The sequence below is a fragment of the Eretmochelys imbricata genome, chromosome 3, assembly GCF_965152235.1.
Source record: "Eretmochelys imbricata isolate rEreImb1 chromosome 3, rEreImb1.hap1, whole genome shotgun sequence".
In the NCBI taxonomy this organism is placed as follows: Eukaryota; Metazoa; Chordata; order Testudines; family Cheloniidae; genus Eretmochelys; species Eretmochelys imbricata.
In genome coordinates, this window is record NC_135574.1 from 135,757,316 (window position 1) to 135,776,456 (window position 19,141).

At 38.6% G+C, this 19,141-nt stretch overlaps 1 protein-coding gene across 1 annotated transcript in view; it reads left to right on the forward strand.

Moving 5' to 3' along the window:
• The window catches only part of RYR2 (ryanodine receptor 2), a 743,716-nt gene that overhangs the window by 446,551 nt on the left and 278,024 nt on the right, over positions 1 to 19,141 (forward strand). Inside the window, exons 31-33 of the mRNA XM_077812173.1 lie at positions 1,909 to 2,056; positions 9,634 to 9,842; positions 12,377 to 12,551. Coding sequence (XP_077668299.1) covers positions 1,909 to 2,056; positions 9,634 to 9,842; positions 12,377 to 12,551 — 532 coding nt within the window. The remainder of the gene's footprint in view (positions 1 to 1,908; positions 2,057 to 9,633; positions 9,843 to 12,376; positions 12,552 to 19,141) is intronic.

Genomic DNA, 19,141 nt, shown 5'->3' on the forward strand with positions numbered 1-19,141 from the left:
GATTCTAGAAAGAAAATTCACAGGTTAGACCAAATTTTCCCTTCTCTGTCCCAGCAATCTTTATATTATAAAGCAGTAACTTGTCCTTAGGAGAGTAAGAAGGATTGAATTTATATATAAATTGAAAATGAACATAAAGGTTTTGGAGGTGCCATGTTCTGCAACACTCATCTACCAAATGTCTACAGAAGAGTAGAGGTCACCCTCAAAATGGTTTGAGAATGTGTGGCTAGAGAGCCACAAAAGGGCTCTTTATAGTTCGTAATAAAAAACATGATCTCTACACCAACAGTGTCACTGTTCCTCCAAATGAGTGACCTGTAACATTCTTGGGGAGAGCAGCACCTCACCTTTTGTGTGTCTGCTACATATTCTGTTATCCCCTTGGTGGCCCATTTAACATCCAGGTTATGTAATTTTTATGCTGTGGCTTGTCCTAGAAAGAAAATCCACAGGAAAGATCAAATTTCTCTTTTGCATTGGGAACGAATTGAGCCTTTCGACAGGAAAAAAACACATTTTAGTACACTTTAAGTATCTAGTTACCAGGGTGCTACTAAATCAGATCACTAGATATGTCATAGCTAATGAAGGAAAACAGCCACAAGTATTTGTACTACCAAAACATATCTGCTGTTTGAGGATGCAGAAATGTGTGTGAGTGTGTACAGGAGCAAAGCTGAAAAATTCTGAATCAGAACCATAATAGAATAAAATACTAAGACAATATTTTGTGATATTTTCATTTTCACAATTGTTGGTATCTCCCATTAGTAGAAAGTTCCCAATATCTTTGCTTTTTGTTCCTATACAATAGTCAACTTATTATGGCAGATTTAACCTCTAATTTTTTTAAAAATTAATATCTACACAATTAGTAAGGATATGGAGAGATCTATTGCACTGCTTCTGCCACTGCCAATAGACTCTCAAGTGCAAAAGTGAAAACATAGAAAGGCAAATTATAATACTCACTAGAATTGTCATAATGTATACTAAATAGACTATATAATCAACATTTGCAATTGAAATGACCTTTGCAAAGGAAAAAAAATAACTTTATGTTAAAAACAAACTTTAACTCACTTAATAGCTTCATTCCGCTGGGAGCAGAGAGCTGTGTTTGTTTATCTTATGTTATGCTAAAAAAATTCCACACTAGAGCATCACACTGAGGGAAGGGCATTTACACTTGGATTCTTACTAGAACTGTAAAATCCAGTACTTTCTTTTGGAAAAATATATGCCTTGAGTATTTCACATTAGAAGCAGCCATTGTTTTACATTTTGGTGTTGTGGCAGTTTTGTTCTTCTACATAAAGATAAGAATCTTGAGACTGATCCTGCTTCCATTCAAATGAATGGCAAACCAGCCATTCACTTTGGGTAGTGTAACATTGGTGCTATTATTTATCAAGTATTTATATCATGTTGGCTCTTAGGAGTTCCAGTCATGGACTAGGACACCATTGTGCTAGTTGCTGTACAAATAGAAGAAAAACATGATCCCCATTCCAAAGAGAGTGCAAAATCTTAGATAGTAAACAATTCATTTCTGTTCTTGATTTTCACACTTAGTGTTGCATGAACATATTTCCATTAAATTATTTGGTGGAAAATGAAAGAAAATTTACGCCATGCCATTAAATATCAATATTTGTGAATAACTTGCTTCTTTTGAATTCAGTGTCCGTGTAGATTTCAAGAACTTCAGTTTCCTCTGCAAGATGCTTGTTGTATGTGTGGTGTTATGCAAGTCTTCATTTCACTTTGTGCAAATCATATTTTTTAAACTGAAGCTACTGTACATTTTATCTGTCCTTGCAATTTTATTTGTAAGAAAAATGTTTCATTTTAGCTTGGTCTCTCTGAAACTGCAATGATTTTTAATAACTTATCCTTATGTAGGATGTGAAGAATCGAAGAAACCCCCGCCTTGTCCCATATGCCCTTCTGGATGATCGTACCAAGAAGTCAAACAAAGATAGCCTCCGGGAGGCCGTCCGCACCCTTCTTGGCTATGGTTACAACCTGGAGGCTCCTGATCAAGATCACGGTATTTAATTTAATTTTTTTACTCTCAAGAATCCATGTAATGTTACAGTAGGTATTGGTAATGACGGAGGCATATCTATTTGTTGTTAAGTTTATTCTGGTTTTTTTTAGCCCTATTGAACTGTTTCGTGAGGCATTGCAGGGCTGCTGAGGATGACCAAATCCACTAGCTTCAAGCTGTGCCCATCTCTCATTGATGAACAAGCACAATGTCTATTCCAAATCAGGAAAGTGTTCCACGTTCAAGTCACTTGCTAGCAGCACATCTATTGCCAAGGAAAATTGCCTTAAGCTTCATTTCTTAGAGGTGGCATGAGTTATTGTCTTCCAGCTCTGGTCTGCCTGATGACCCTGCATTCAGTCCGTCTCTTGTTTTCCTGAGATGGGAATGGGTACCCAGAAAGGCTCTGTCCCCAAAAACACCTCAGCATGTAGGGACTCCGCTAAGTCTTCCCAGGCCATTGGGTTATGCTAATCAATCTTCTGAGTCCTTCAGCCTTATGGTAGTGTTCCACAAGAACTGGTGTCTGAATCAAGCATTGCCTCAACCTCTACATCAAGCTTTCACAACAGAGCCGTTGAAGAACTGAGTAAAAGAACTCCATGTAAACTGAGTAAGGGCCTCAGAATTTGGTGAATTTGCTTGGTTGTAGTCAGATTCAGAACCAATTTACACATACTGTATGTAAGAAATTTAATAATGTAATTCCCAATACTGCAAAGGATCCTTTAGTGTGGACCTGAATGACTGTGACTGTAGACAACTCTGTTTTATTCTTACACATCAGTTTAACTTAGTTTGTGTGAAATCATTGGCTCTGAAATACTTTTCTCTAAAAGCTGAGGATTTGTTTACTTTCTTAATGTATGGGCATAACTTTTCTTAAGGCTGCAGTACTGGATGTTACGCATGTGTGTTCAAGAAAGAATGAACCTTTATATTCTTTCAACTACTTTTAAGCAAGTAGCAAGCGAGCTGTTGTCCAGTGTTTCATCCTGGTTTAATGTCCAATGCAAGAACTAATCTCAAAGACAAGAAAATAGGTGACAAATTCTTGTAAACTGTGACTCTAGTGACACCATTTTTATAATAGTTTTTAGATGATTGCTCTAATAGTAGGGAGCCGTTAGAAAGGACTTCTGATCAATTTTTGAGTGTCCTTATTTGAAAGATGGTCACTTTCCCAGTCAGTTTAAATTTACAGATAATGAACAGACTGTGCAGTGTTGCTCATGAGTATTCTAATCACAGAACATCTAGAGTGTGGAAGATACTTCCTGCATCATTTCCTTAGTTGGCATTTGATACCTACTGGAGATAACCTGACACTCAGAGGAGATGTTATTTTATCATTGCTTCTTAAAAGAAATCAGCTGTATAAAGAAATAAAATAGATAATGGCTGCAGGGAAAAAACATTATGGGAAAAAATCAGAAATTATAAACTGGATATACGCAGAGAAAATATGTTTTAGGGCAGCTTTCATAATTATGTATTATAAAGCTTGCTCTAGGATACATGGCTTTGGAAATCAACTGACAGGTTTGAGTATGCATGCTGGTGCTTGGGTGTTCTCTTCTGTGTGCTTCGGTGATAGTTAAGAAGATGTCCCTAACTTCATCAAAACATAAGTACATAATGAAATCATTAAGGCAATATGCCTGTACCACTTTGAGATTACCCCTAAATGGCTGGCGTCTGAAATGTGCTGTTAGTCCATTTTAGACAGCAAACTAAGGACTGAGAGTTGCTGTATGTACTGTACAGCACTGTCCCACTAGCCATGCTCATTAAATAACAGATGGTAAATTCAACAGAATGGCTCTCACTACACTTAAACATTTAAGTCTGCATATGTTTTAATTAATGATACTCTCAGCTATCCGGTAGATTGCATCAGGGCCCAAAGCTAATTATTTTTCAAGATGTGTGGCCTGTGTTTCTATGGTAGACTTGTAGAATGAAACTCATAAGTCTCAGTTATTAACTTCTCAATAATATTAAAAAGAGTTTTCTGTGTTTACAATAGTCCTGAAGGAAAGAATAATGAAAAGAAAGCATTATTTAAACCCAATTTATAAGATTTAAATATTCAGAACCCTATTTTAGGTGCTGATTTAAATAGGTGTATGCCAGAAATCTTGAGAGCAGAAATGGTAATGCCCAAGAAAAATTGCCTGATTACCTCCATTGTTCTCCTCTGAGAATTCAGAGAGAAACTGCTTTGAGGTTTCTCCTTGACTGGCATTGCAGAGGAAGCTTAACAGGGTGTCGTGATGGGAAAGTGGGTGAGTACATATGAGGCTACCAAGAAGAAAGAATGGTCATTACCCCCAGGAACACACACAAAATATTCCTATTCTTAGTAAGAATAAAATTTGCAAGAGGGTGCGGGTATAAAGCTAATGTGAGGAAGAGTATGGATGCGTATAAAAATTATTTTGCAATTAATATATGAGCCTGCTGGGATGGAGAAAATTATGCAAAATACCTTCATATTCACTAGGTTTTCCTAGGAATATGCTAAATGAAGTGAAATAAGGTAATTTTATATTGAATTCACTTTATCAATATCCTTCTATTTTATTTATTTAGAATACATTATGCTTGAGAGAACATGAACCAATGCTTGTGTATATCGATTGTCTAAATGCTGGATATTGCATCCTCTGTAGTGTAGTGTGGAGATTTATACTGCCATGGAGGACTCTTCTGTGGTGTATGTTGGGGTATGGAGTCCCCTTCTTGGGGTTTACTTTGCAATTGTTACACACACTCACAGTTCACACGCACAAATACCACACTTCTGAGATGCTTTTAGCCCTAACGTTCATGAATAAGTGTCGCAGAAGTGGGTCCTGTTTTTTAGTTATTTTATTATGTTTGTACTAAATTGGATGTTTCTAGTTGCATACTACTTAGCTTTTATGCCAATGTATTACATGCTGAATTTAGTGCCTAGACTTAATAAAATTTGAATAATAATATTAAATAAATGCAAATAAAGAATAAACCTTCATTTTTCTAAGTAATATGTTCAAGGTATTTGAAAAGCTTGTGGCGGGGTATTTTTATTCTTTTTTAGAATATGACAATACTATGAATTGATAGAGTTAAACTGCTATATTATATATATGTGTTACATAATATGATTGTTTTGCAGAATCGTTGCTTTCTCCGGTTTTCTTGTCTGACATAGGATGTTTTCCTTTGAAACATTGTGGGAAGCCCCTCTTCGTCATTCAAATTCTGTATTGTGTATTGTAAAAGGATTTAGAGATCTCTAGTGGTTTTCTGGTTTTTGGTTCATGATTTTTTTTTTTTAAGCCTTGGTTAACCAAATGGAGTATCTTCAGCTGTATCCTTATTAATTGTTATTTATTGCTTCCAGTAGCACCCCAAATGTTCTAGATGCTGTACAAACATCATAAGAAGATACAGAGCTATTTGGCATCTAAAAATACAGTGAATCAGACAAAGTGTAGGGGCAATGGGTGAAACATACAAGTTGTTGGGTGATGTTTAGTTGTTTTTTTTAATTAGATATTTACACTATTCCCAACTTCTGTTCAACCTTGCTATTAGTAGTCAGCTAATTTCTTGTAGAGTTATGACACCGGGGGTTTTCAGGAGGCATTTGATGTTGCGAGGGCAGTGGGCATGTAGAGCAGCAAGGATAGAAAATGCAATTTATAAACAGCTGTGAGGAAGAAAGCTCGGGGCAGTTTTGCTGAGGCTGGCATCACTGGCAGGGTGGAGAAGAGGGGATGGAAGGCAGGAAAAGAGACTAGAACAGATAAGTACAGAGGAGACAATTACATAGAATCTTCAAGGCTCGAACAAGAAGCTGGGACTTAAGGTAGTGGAGGGATTGGAGAGGTGAGATGGGGAGTGGGTTGTTGACATGGTCAAAGCAGCAGGCAAGAAAGGTGATTTTAGCAGCTATGTCTTGTACAGACTGAAGGGAAGCAGTGGAGCTAACAGGAAGATCAGAGATGAGAAGGATGTTACAGTAATCAAGATGAGCGAGTCCCTGAATAAGCGTTTTAGCTGTATGTAGAAGAATGAATTCTAGAAATCTTATGGAGAAAGAAGTAGCAGGATCCAGACATAGTCTGGATATGCAGGAGAAGGGAAACAGAAGAATCAAAGGATGAGCCCCAGGTTGTGGGCCTGACTGACTGGTAAGATGATGACATTGTCTATAATGACAGAGAATATGGGAATTGGGAAGGCAATAAGGGGCCTTCTCCTTCTCCTTCTTGTGCCTTGTAGTCCTTTACAGCTTTGTAAAATGTGATCATTGCCATTTACACCCACTTTGCACAAGGGTGACTGTGTTAAGTTTAAGTTGACAATGGGACATTTGGAAGGAAGTGTCAGAAACAGATAAAATGCAGGACTGAATGGGGGAAGATAAGTTAGGAATAGTGAGAGTTTGCAAGTAATCAGTTTAGAGGTGGTAGTTGAAGCTGTGTAAGAGGATGAAAGAGAGGTTGTAAAGTGAGAAAAGGAGGCAGCCAACATGAGAGCCCTTTGGGTACATCGTTTTGTGGGTTCTCCTCCTCTGTATCTCTTTCCATGGATCAGCCAGAGAGATAGGAAGAGAACAGGATAAGATGTCAAGAAGGAGGGTATGAACGAAGGTATGAGAGGTATCATAGAGATCAAGAAAGTTCTGGGTGAAGTAGAAACCTTGAGACATTTTCTAGAAGAGGGCATTAGAAAACTTTGTGAGCGCAGTTTCATTGGAGTGAGGAGGACAGAAGCGAAGTTGGAGAGGATAAGGCAATGGTTGTAGGTTGCATGCTCAATAAGGTTAGAGCTGAGGGGAAGAAGGGAGTGGTGGCATAATGGGAGAGAGAGACAAAATCAATGGCTGGCTTTTTTTGTCTATGGAGGAAACCATAATATACTTACATTCTGAGGAGATGGAGCCAGAGAAGAGTTGGCGGTTGAGGAGGAAGGAAGAGGAGTGCATGAAAGCAGGAGGCCAGGACAGGTATCGGCTCAGGAGAGTAGTGGAGTGGGTCAGAGGCTAGAGGTAAAGTGTGAAACCTCAGTGTCAGTTGTAAGAGAAAAAGAGGAGAGAATAATAGATTTATTCATGCACTTCAAAGTGACACATGCACATTCTTTCATTTTTAAAATCTAAATACATTTTATTTACTGACTTAGATTATTTTTTAAACCCATGCATTTCCCAACCACTCCACAGTTCTCTGGTGCATTAGGAGCTGCAATAGTTCACTTATGCCATGTACCACTAATCTTTCTGTGGAGTTTACATCTGTTGTGATCAAGATACATGACACACTGTTTGCATAATAATGTCAGTGGTAAGAGTAAGATTAATGTGTCCGTCTACTGGAGATTTTTTAAATAGTGTTTCATGCTGAGCCCCTCTTGAGTGAATTGTTATGTAGCCATAGTAGTCTTGAAGGAAAAGTATGTTAAGGCAGAAAATGTGATACTTTTATCCTGTAACCTTTTAGCCTGTAAACTTGTGTGTTGTTCTTTACCTGTTGCAGTCAGGGCAACTGTTTAATAGGACACAATATCTATACAACAGTTTAGGATGGTGTCATGGTTCCTTCCCCACTCTGAACTCTAGGGTACAGATGTGGGGACCTGCATGAAAACCCCCTAAGCTTATTTTTACCAGCTTAGGTTAAAACTTCCCCAAGGTACAAACTAATTTACCTTTTGCTCTTGGACTTTATTGCTGCCACAACCAAGCGTCTTAACAAATACATAACAGGGAAAGAGCCCGCTTGGAAACGTCTTTCCCCCCAAAATATCCCCCCAAACCCTACACCCCCTTTCCTGGGGAAGGATTGATAAAAATCCTCACCAATTTGCATAGGTGAACACAGACCCAAACCCTTGGATCTTAAGAACAATGGAAAAGCAGTCAGGTTCGTAAAAGAAGAATTTTAATAGAAGAAAAAGTAAAAGAATCACCTCTGTAAAATCAGGATGGTAAATACAGGGTATGCAGATTCAAAACATAGAGAATCCATCTAGGCAAAACCTTAAGTTACAAAAAAAGACAAAAACAGGAATATACATTCCATTCAGCATGACTTATTTTATCAGCCATTTAAGCAAAACAGAATCTAACGCATATCTAGCTAGATTACTTACTAAGTTCTAAGACTCCATTCCTTTCCTGTTCCTGGCAAAAGCCTCACACAGACAGAGAGAACCTTTGTTTCTCCCCCCCCTCCAGCTTTGAAAGTATCTTGTCTCCTCATTGGTCATTTTGGTCAGGTGCCAGCAAGGTTATCCTAGCTTCTTAACCCTTTACAGGTGAAAGGGTTTTTTCCTCTGGCCAGGAGGGATTTTAAAGGTGTTTACCCTTCCCTTTATATATATGACAGATGGGAAGTGAATAAGGATAGTCTATTCAATTGAAAACGTATATGTTATTTCAGTGTTCAGCAATATTTTCTAAATACCTCTTTGGGTCTGATTTCAAGCATCATAAAAACATTGATTTTTCTTTTATCCTTGAACAGTTTACAGCCTTGAGCTCTGTGTATTCACAAAAGCTTGTCTCTCCCACCAATAGAAGTAGGTCTAATAAAAGATATGACCTCACCCACTTAACCTCAGATGAGTCAGTTTTATTATAATAAGAAATGCCAGTTATTTGTCCTACACTGTATTTTAAAGGGCATCTGTTTTTTCAAACCCTCTGCCCTTTCTCCTTGTGATATTTTTTCTAATGCAGAAATGTGGTCATCTGGTGCATTAGAGACTCATGCAGATAAATGTATCCTTTCCTTCTGCCCACTCCTCCCACTGCAGAAAAAGGATGCTAAAATAACATGGTCCAAGTACCCTTAGCTATGCACATATAACTGTGGGTAGGACTCATTACAGTAAATAAATATTTGTACAGCAGTGTTACACTGAGAGATTTAAGAAGCTCTATCTAATTAACATATCAAATATCAGATTAAGTACCAACTAGGGAAGAAGATTTCTGATAGTGGAGGACTCTAATTTAGCAAGGAGTGTCATAATAAGATCCAAAGACTGGGTTTTGAAGTTAGAAAAATTCAGACTGAAAATAAAGCACTTTTTTTTCACAGTGAGGTGTAATTACTCTTTGGAACAATTTATCTAGGGATGTAGTGTAAACTCCATCTCTTGAAGTCTTTAAATCGAGATGGGATGTCTTTCAAAAATATATGATCTATCTCAACCATACAATATGGGCTTGAAGTAGGAATATTGAGTAAAAATTCTGTAGTGTGTGTTATGAAGGAGGCCAGAGTAGATGTTCATAGTTAACCTTCTGGCCTTTAAAATCTGAGTCTCTGATATTTTCGTGTGCATTACCAATCATTGATACCACTAGCTCACTGGATTAACTGAGCTTTCAGGGCTTCAATTCTTGGCTATACAGCATCATGACTTATGGTAAATCATTGCTAAATCCCATTATCTACTTCCTAATATTTTTCTATAAGGTTGAGAGGTACGGATACTATACAGTAATCTCCGTTTATTTTCATTGCTTTCCTTTTGTTATCAGATAAACATAAGGGCCTTTTTTCCCCCTGCAGCTACAAGGTCAGACATGTGCACTGGGATAATGGAAAGGTTCCGGATATTCCGCACTGAGAAGACTTACGCAGTAAAGTCTGGAAAATGGTACTTTGAGTTTGAGGCTGTCACTGCAGGAGACATGAGAGTTGGCTGGACCAGGCCAGGCTGCCAGCCAGACCAGGAACTTGGCTCAGATGAGCAAGCTTTTGTCTTTGATGGCTTCAAGGTTTGTACAGTTTGTTTTGGTGGGATTGATTGTAAGTAGTGACAGTAAGTTGTTAACAAAAATCACTTATTTTTTCTTCCTGTTCTAGTTGTTTCAGCTTAATGCCCTTCTGTGCCTTAGCTTTTGTTTCAGTGTTTGAAAATATTAAGAATCCTCTTTAGGGTCTGGGTGAAATGAAAGGTAAAATAATATTTTAGAATGTAGAACCGTATTACTTGGCAAAAATACAGTAAGAGCACTTGGCACTTTCATAGCTCTTTTCGTTTGAAAATCTCAAAACGCTGTACAAAATTGGGTGTGTATTTGAGGCACAGAGCACTTAAGTAACTTACCCTAAATCAAGTCATTGGGAGAGCTGAGATTAGAACCCATTTCTCCTGAATCCTAGTGCAGTGATCTCCCGATAGGAAATAGCTATAGGAAAGAGAATGTGATTTTCATTGTCAGCAGTAATTCCATTGGACTGAATTTGGTTAAGAATATAGGAATGTAAAAGTTATGAAAATGAAGACTAAATTTTAATGGAAATTTCTGATAGTATTTAGCACAAATTAAGTATGAGAAAGCAGGTAGTTCTAGCTCCAACTTCAGTATGAAAGAAACAATGAAAGACTGAAATCTAGTTGTATGGGTAATATGTAGATAAGCATAACATTTTTTTATGCCACTGGTTTTTGATCCTTCACAAGAGTCAAATGACTCATTAAAGTGTGGCAGTAAAACATCATTTTAGTGTGAAGGCATGTGAAATCTCTGCCATGATAACAGTTGCTATCTAGACTAGTGGTGACTCATGTCTTAGTACAAAAATGCATATTAACTGCATTTTGTGTCTGGAGTTGGAATACAGTTATGTTGTTGTTATAATACTTGACAGAAGTTAGCATTACTCTTCACAAACTCAATTTCAGAAATGCAGATTGTCAAGCAAGCCTACCTCAGCCCTATTTTATTGTTGTTACTGCATTTCTATTTGACAGTGTTGTATGATACAAATTGAGATGCCTTAACATTGAACTGAAAAGTCAGAATTTTTTAAATGACTGATCAAATTAAATAACCATTCACAGTGTCCTATCATTAGCAGAGGATGAGCACTGAATATATTTGAAAATGATAACAATAAAAAGCTGAGAATCAATTGTCCTGCTAAATCCTGAGTTGGGACCCTGATGTTTTCCTTGCAACTGTGTAAGATCACTAACACCTAAAGCAGCAGTGAGAATGCTACTCCCTGCCTTCTTTTAGATATAAACCATGTCATCAGTCAAGTTTTCCAAGCTAATACAATCTCAGGTAAAAACTCCTTCAGTCTATTTGTAAGCCAATATTGGGATTTTAGTAATACTTTTTGTTTTGCTAAGATTAATGTAATGGACATTATCCCCCTTTTTAGTTGTATTTCCTGCAGGAAGCACATTTTACCTTTGCTGTGTGTTCTATTCCAGTTCCCTGATTTCCAGGTGCTGTATAAGGTGTTGGTTTTGACTGATACATTTCTTAAGGATTTTAGCTGTGACTATCTTTTAAGAATGGCTCTATCCTCTTGTACCACAGAAGTTGAGATCAGCTGAGGTGCTGGAATTAACAGATTCCAGTTTATTTGGGAGGCTGTTTACAGGAGGGATTTTAGATGAAGGTTTGTCAGTTATGGAATTCACTCCCCCCTTGGTCAAAGAGAGCTTGAGATTGTTGACTTTCAGGGCATGCCGCAAGTCTCATGTGTTCTCCCAGGCTTTTGAGGAGTGGGAGTAAGGGATGGAAACTTAGTCCTGATAGAATGGGTGTGTTAGGAAGAGGTACATTGATAGTGGGGGTTTTCTGTGTAAATTTTCTAAGAATTTGTATGTATTTATTTAGATTCTGCTCTCATGCAAACTCCACAACAGGCATCCATCCAAACCTGCAATATTTATTCCTCTAGAGGTCAGTCATGCAAGGTGCTGAGCCACTCTTTGAGGTAATGAATGCCCTCAACTACTTCTATAGAAACAAGTGGGAACTGAGGGTGCTCATCACTTCCAAGAATTGCTCAGCACCAAGAATTGCTCAGCATGTTCAGGCCGAAAGAGAGCATGGCAGGCGTGTTGCATAAATCTAAATAAATTCATTAAGAATAACATATTTTTGAAGATTGCTTGGAAGCATAAAATTTAAAAAATACTATAAAGCAGCTATTTAACTTTGCAATTGAGACCATATTATTTTCATGACAGACCTTTTGTAGATCTTCCAAATAAAAATAAAATATGCTCTTACATGTGTTACTAATATGCTGAAATATCAATTTAACTCATCTATTCACTGGGCCTCATTTTACAATGCTGATGTTCGGAGAGCTTCAACAAAATTAATTGTAGGATTGCCACTCTCAAAGTGTAATTGTGATACTCATGAGCATTGTTTCAGAATGAGTTGCTGTAAAAGTATTAATTCTAGTGCTGTGTTAATTGAGGGGGATGATTATTAGTCATATCACTGAGGGGGAGGGAAATACTCTCATTGTTTTTATCCTTCTCTGAAATCCTTTTCAGGCCCAGCGGTGGCACCAGGGTAATGAGCATTTTGGCCGCTCTTGGCTGGCAGGGGATGTTGTGGGATGTATGGTTGACATGAACGAGCACACCATGATGTTCACCCTGAATGGTGAAATCCTGCTCGATGACTCAGGTTCAGAGCTTGCATTCAAGGACTTCGAGGTTGGTGATGGTAAGTGGTTGCACGCTTTGTGCTGTTAACTTGCTTTTGTTGCTAGATTGTGCCTATTGTGGGTTGACATCCTTTTAACATGCTCTTTGTGGGTGTACAAGCAGATGAGAATGCAGCTTTGTCACATGTGCACAGCATAGTTTGGCAGAAAAATACTTGTTACTTGGCATTGCTTTACAGTAACTTTGCTTTCTCTCATTTAGCAAAGAACTGCATAGGGCAAAAGGGTGAACATCAGTGGAAATAGAATAGTAATTACTGTATGATGCTGATCTTGAGCACTAGTGATTTCAGTTAGAGCAGCTTGGTTCATCATTTTGTTACAGTACTGAGGCACTTCTTCAGAACTGGTAGCTCACGAAAGCTTATGCTCAAATAAATTGGTTAGTCTCTAAGGTGCCACAAGTCCTCCTTTTCTTTTTTCTCCTGATAAAGAAGTTTTATGTGTTTCTGTTTCCCTTCAAACCAGGCTTACGTGTACCTCTCTTTCCCCCATCACCTAATTGGGCTTATGTGCACCCACTTCCTATCCCTGGGGTTTGTATGCATAAACTTTCATTTACAATATAAATAATGGTTAAAAATTATCCTAATGCCAATATAACATAGAAACAAAACAAACACCACATACCCATTGCACCGCATCATGGCAAAAGATTTTGTAATAGACTGTGTGTTTTGGGAGAAGCCAATCAACAATGAAAGGTACAACTGCTAAAGAAAACTTTCAGTCACATCTAAAGCTTGAGTAAGTAACTAAATAAACATTTCAGTCTGTCCTGAAGGGCAACAAATCTAATCCGTTTTGTACAAAGGGCAGGAATAGGTTCCAAAATTGTGGGCCACTCCTGCAGAAAGCTGCACCTTTTCTTGTATACGAAGAGATCTACACTTCAAGTACCGCCATTCACTGCAGCTATGGCAATACCGTTCGGGCATTCTTGTATAAGACAGCTCTCAAATAGGCATGTCTTGTGCCATTATACTGTTGTACCGCAGGTAAACAGTGCATCTTGCTGTCCCATTTCTAGGCAATTGGCTGCAGACTGTTAGTACTCCCATAAGTAATCAAACCACTGTTGGGTGTAACAATATTTGCACTTGGGGGGGGCGGGGTTGTTTCTGAGGTTTATCTTCAGGCCCTCAAAAGAAAAATTAAGGTAAATTAAATGTTGGTGCAAAGAAGATGAGCGCTGATTTTGATTTTTACAATGAAAAGTTTTTCCATTGACTTTGGTGGGCTTTGGATTAGGCCTAATTCTCAAGTTTGCTTCAGTGACAGGGATGTAGAATTAAGAATTGATTTTAATAGCTACAGTTGCAGAACCACTGTAGGGCTGCAAATGTCTTATAAAAGTGTTTCTGAATAATTTAGTGTGGTGCTCAGAAAAATGCGCACACCCACAAACAAAAATTAAAGTGCTAGATGGAATTTTAAATCTCTCAGACTTGACAGGTCCCTGTTAATGGAGATTTGTGTTTGTTCACTGCATATTTTGAAAGTTTGTATTCTGTTTTTCTGAATGATTATGTATTGGTAAATAATCTCTAAATGGCTTGCTAGAAACATGATTGTATTGCCCAGTAGAATTTCACCCTCAAAATATTCAATGTAGAACACAAAGTTGCTTCATTCTGTCTGCATTTGCAGTATTATGTGACGCAATTTGTGCTTCCAGTTTCAAAAAGGCATTGAAACAACTCTGAGAGATGTTTCTGCAGACATACAAGAGACAATGGGCTTCCTCAAGCCTTGCCTGATATTAATTATTTATAGAGCACTGAGTGTGATCCCATTGTAATAGAAACATATATAGAAGAGAGAGTCCCTATCCTGTTCACAAGTTCCTCTCCACATTGTCATCAAAGTGTTGTGGAGCAGTTCACAGAGTGCAGAAGGTGTCTAATCAGAAGACCGGTTAACCACTGGGAGTCTTTCCATTCACTTGAGTTGGCTTTGAATCAAATCCTCTTTCTATGACTTCCCTGCTGCCTGTCCCATATTCATGTCATGGGACAGTGGTTTTCCTTTTTGGGCCTTGTCCCCGTGCTACACAATGCTGAATATAACAGCACTTTTCTGGGGTCATGAAAATAAATTCTTATTTCTCTCTCTTAATTAAAAAAAAAGCTTCAGTTTTCTAGTCCGCTATGGTGTGCATTCATCCCCACTGTAAATATTTTCTGTGCCATATTCACAGAGTGTAAGTAAGTTGATGTAATTGAGCAATAGCACATTGTTGCATGTGCATTTGTCAGTTGAAATGGCATGTGTCTCTACATGCTAAGGACGCTTACATTGACTGATGAGCACACATCTCTTAGAGTATGTTACTGTGCTTTCAAAATTATAGCTTTTAATAACAGGTTACATTGTACTTTCTTTGGCCTCTATTTTAGTAGGATGTAGAGTTAGTAGAACTGATGAAGGTTAAATGACTACTCCTGCATCAGCTTTCCCAGCTCTGCCATAAGAAGAGGAAGTGCTCATTTTTGTCAGTGCTGCCCTAGAGCTGCTCCTGGTTTCATTTACATTCCCCACTCAAAGAAGGTGTGGTGAGTGTGAGTAGAAGACTCCTGCTTCCACCTACTAGTGTACACAATTCTGTGAACTTTGCAGCCCTTATTACTGAACAAGGTCTTACAGCTGTAACTCAGGCTATGTCTACACTACCGTGGAAAGTTGACCTATGTTACGCAACTCCAGCTACGTGAATAATGTAGCTGGAGTTGGCGTACCTTAGGTCGAGTTACAGCAGGGTCTACACTGTGGGGAGTCAACGGGAGAAAATCTCCTGTTGACTTACCTTACTCTTCTTGTTGGGGGTAGAGTACAGGGGTCGACTGGAGAGTGATCTGCTGTCAGTTTGGCAGGTCTTCACTAGACCCACTAAATTGACCACTGGTGGATCGATCTCAGTGTCCATTCCTGCTGTAGTGTAGACCTACCCTCAAAAAGCAGGCAAGAATGATCTCTTCCACCCCCCACCGCAAGCATTGAACTGATAGGGTAATTGAGAGGTTAACAGTGGCCAGTACTGGATGCTTCAGAGGGAAATTTTGACTGATCTATCCCCTGTTGTCCACTCCCAGCTTCAGGCAGTTGGAGACTTAGGTTGCTGCAGAATGAAGCTTTTCACTTCAGGAAAAAGATAACAATTTGTCAGAGCCATCTGCCCTGCTTTAGAGGACACAGCCTACTTATAAGCCAGTGCTAGTGTTATAACATATTTACAAACAGGGAAAAAGAAACATGGCTCTCTGCCAAGTTACCAATCAGGTTCACAGGCCCCTGTTTTAGGGTCTACTGCCAACAAGAAGAGTTCCACAGAATTGTGGCAGACGTGAGATATCATTCTTGTCAGTAGTAAACATAACATTAAATGATAATTGCACATTTATATATGTATGTGCAAGAGAGATTTCATGCAGGAGGTATGGTGTATTCATGCATTATAATTCTGAATATTCAGCCAGGTAAATAGTATGATTCAAATTCCGTCCCCAGTTACACCAATGCAACTTCAGAGTATGATTTTCATGTCTGCACTGTATATGTGGCAAAAAGGTTACAAGTTGCACCCCGTCTTCTCCAAAAGAGTATAAATTACACAGAAATTATGCTGCCCTTATCCTTTTGCAGTGAGCAAAGGGTGGCATTATGTGGTTCACCTTGGATGTGGAAAAAGTGGATGGAGTTGTAGTCAGGATCAAATCCCTTATTCAATATGCATCTGCCAGAAGCAACCTGCAGGAGAGGGGAGAGGCAAATCCTACCCTGTCTCATGCCCTGTGCAACTGCATATAATTTGGTGTGGTTGCATTGCATGTAAGTCAAGGCAGGATTTAACCTATGGAGCAAATTAATGCTGCCACAGGCATCTTCAACCATTTTCACTCAATTTATGAGGCACCACAGCAAATACTGGTCCACTGTGGGGTATTTGGGGGATTTTGGCTATTGCAGAATGAGTTGGTGATTAATCTGGTGCCTATGGAACTGGGCTGATGATACAGAATTCTCATCTGCATGTCAACTGACTGGTTACTGAGTTAATGAGAACCTTCTGCATTTAGCCAATTGATGTCAAGTGAAAAATTTTCCTGGGTAAGGATTTAGTTCAAAATTCATTGCAACGTAGGCTGCGTGGTGAGATATGCGTAACTTAAAGACAACTTACAGATGTATTTATTGTACTAAGGTATCTCTGAAAAACAGGTGTCTGCTAAGGTTATGATTCCTATTCATTTTACCAAGTTAGTGAATGTGTGATGAGAAGCAACTTTGTACTATATTTCTAATAATGTGTGCCTCTGTGAGAATGCTACTCCAGATCTGACAGACATGCATGCATGCATGTAGTAGAATTAATAATGTATGTGTGTCATCTTGTACACCACTCATTTCCCTTTCTTGTTAGGGGTGATGAGATGCAGGACTGCATTTTCATTATATACTCAGCTTCTACACTCCTACTGTTTTCCTGCCTGCTTCTGCTCATCACAGCAATTGCCACTACCTGTATTATGCATAACTAAGCTCTTTCATTTATGAGCTGATTGCTGTAGTAAGGGACTATCTCATCTGAGTTGGATCTCCAATAGCTGTAGATACAGAAATTTGGTAAAAATATTGCCACTTCCTTACATGAAACATTGACCCTTGCTAAAACCCACCTAAACTAGCTGCTCTTATATTGCAAACTCTCATGAATTTGATGTAGATGGCATTTGATTCTTCCACTTTTGTGTTTTTGAGTAAATTTTGGAGCTCTTTTTTACATGTTCACTTTTTTTTCTTCAGAGTGGATGACAGGGACTTCTTAGAAATTTCATTCTAAATATATATTTTTTCCTTTATGAGACAAAATCCTATCTACATCAAAGAAATACACCTACAGTTTCTTAAATGCTTCATCTGTACTGTCACTAATAACTTCAATAGCATTCTGACTGTTCCAAAACTCCTCATACAAACATGGCATGCACTCATAGTTTTCAATCTATAATGCTATTTAAAAAAAAATGAAATCAGATTTTGTGTGGAATATTGTATGTTGTTTCCAGAGTCATTTGCATCAAGGTGTATGTTATTATCAATGCTACTTAAAGACTTCTTTATATTGAGGATGGTGCAGGGCTGTACTGCTCCACTGAGAGCTCCAGGAGACATTGAGTCACTGAGACACATCACTTCCTCCAGTGCCTGCTTCCTTAGAGTGCCTGGGGAGGAGAATCCTGACACCACTCTTTACAAGCATGTTGTTGTGGAGTGTGGGGCCGGGCTATAATACCACCCACTCTGGAAAGATTAATGCTGCTGTGCGGTACCTACTTTTGTACTGTCTTTGTGCTCCCTTAGCACAAGAATTGCAGTTGTGCTTTCCCCTTTTGCAAGGGGAGAAATGGGAAGGGAGGCTTTTTGTTCCTTCTTCCTCTTGAATGCCTGCTCAGCGCTGGGCAGTTCTACCCAAGAGTGACTGACCTTCATATGTTGACCTTCATGCTGAAGAACTCTCAAAGTGCTTTACATCAATAAGAAACAGGGGTAAAGGGAGACAAGGTGTTAGGCAGGCAGGCATGTGCTGTAAGTCTGATAAACTTATATCTAGTTGGGTTTCTCCTGCCATATATAAAGTGGAAACTTGCAAGTGATGAGTTGCATTACAGAGGTCCATGCTGTCTTCTCTGAACACCCTTCCTGTAACTACACTAACTGCTGCCCCCAGGGACAGTTGCTCCCAAGAACAACTCTTCTTGAGTGATGCATCAAGATTTGTCATCCTCCTGCAGACAGAGCTGTGATTTTTGGCTTTGCCTAAAAACATTTGCAATCATTCATGGTTCGTTGAACTCTGCAGCGTGCATGTTACCTTCCCTGTAAGTTAAGCTGCAAGGCAAATATTAATTTAAATATATATTGATTTATGCAAATGTAACTCCTCTTGTTATAAATTGTTTAATATGATTTTTCCCATTTAGTTCTCATATTCTGCTGAGAAATGGTTTGTATAATATTTTAACAATAGATATTTAATAGATTTGCAATAAAAAGTAGTCATAAATCACAGTGACTGAGCAATCTCATTATCTGTGTATGAAACTGATGTCTCATTACTAAGAGCCTGGCCACAAAGATAGAAGTTCAGATATTAATCTTACCGACTAGAGTCTACGGCTTGTAGTTTCTGGCCTTATGTTTATCGTGCTTAACATACATGTAAATGACAGTGAATCTCTTTTATCTGTAATGAAATATTCAAAGGAAGTTTTGAAGTCTGGAAGTTAATGCAGAACAGCATTAACCACTGTGGCTTTTGGCTGTGACATTCTTCTACTTGTGTATGCAGAGCATGTCATGAATGGAGGCTCTGCTCCTTCCCATCCTGCATAGCCCCTAATTTCAGGGGCCCCAAAGAATGGGAAGATCCAGCTGCTCTGCCTGTTGACCATTACCATTTCTCCTCCCCAATTTCCTTAGATTCTACTCACCTCTACCAGCGTAATGGAGTGGAGCATCCAGATTTACATTTCTTGGGGGGCAATACGGGAATTACCTTTTTGACACTTTTATTAAACTTAATAGATTA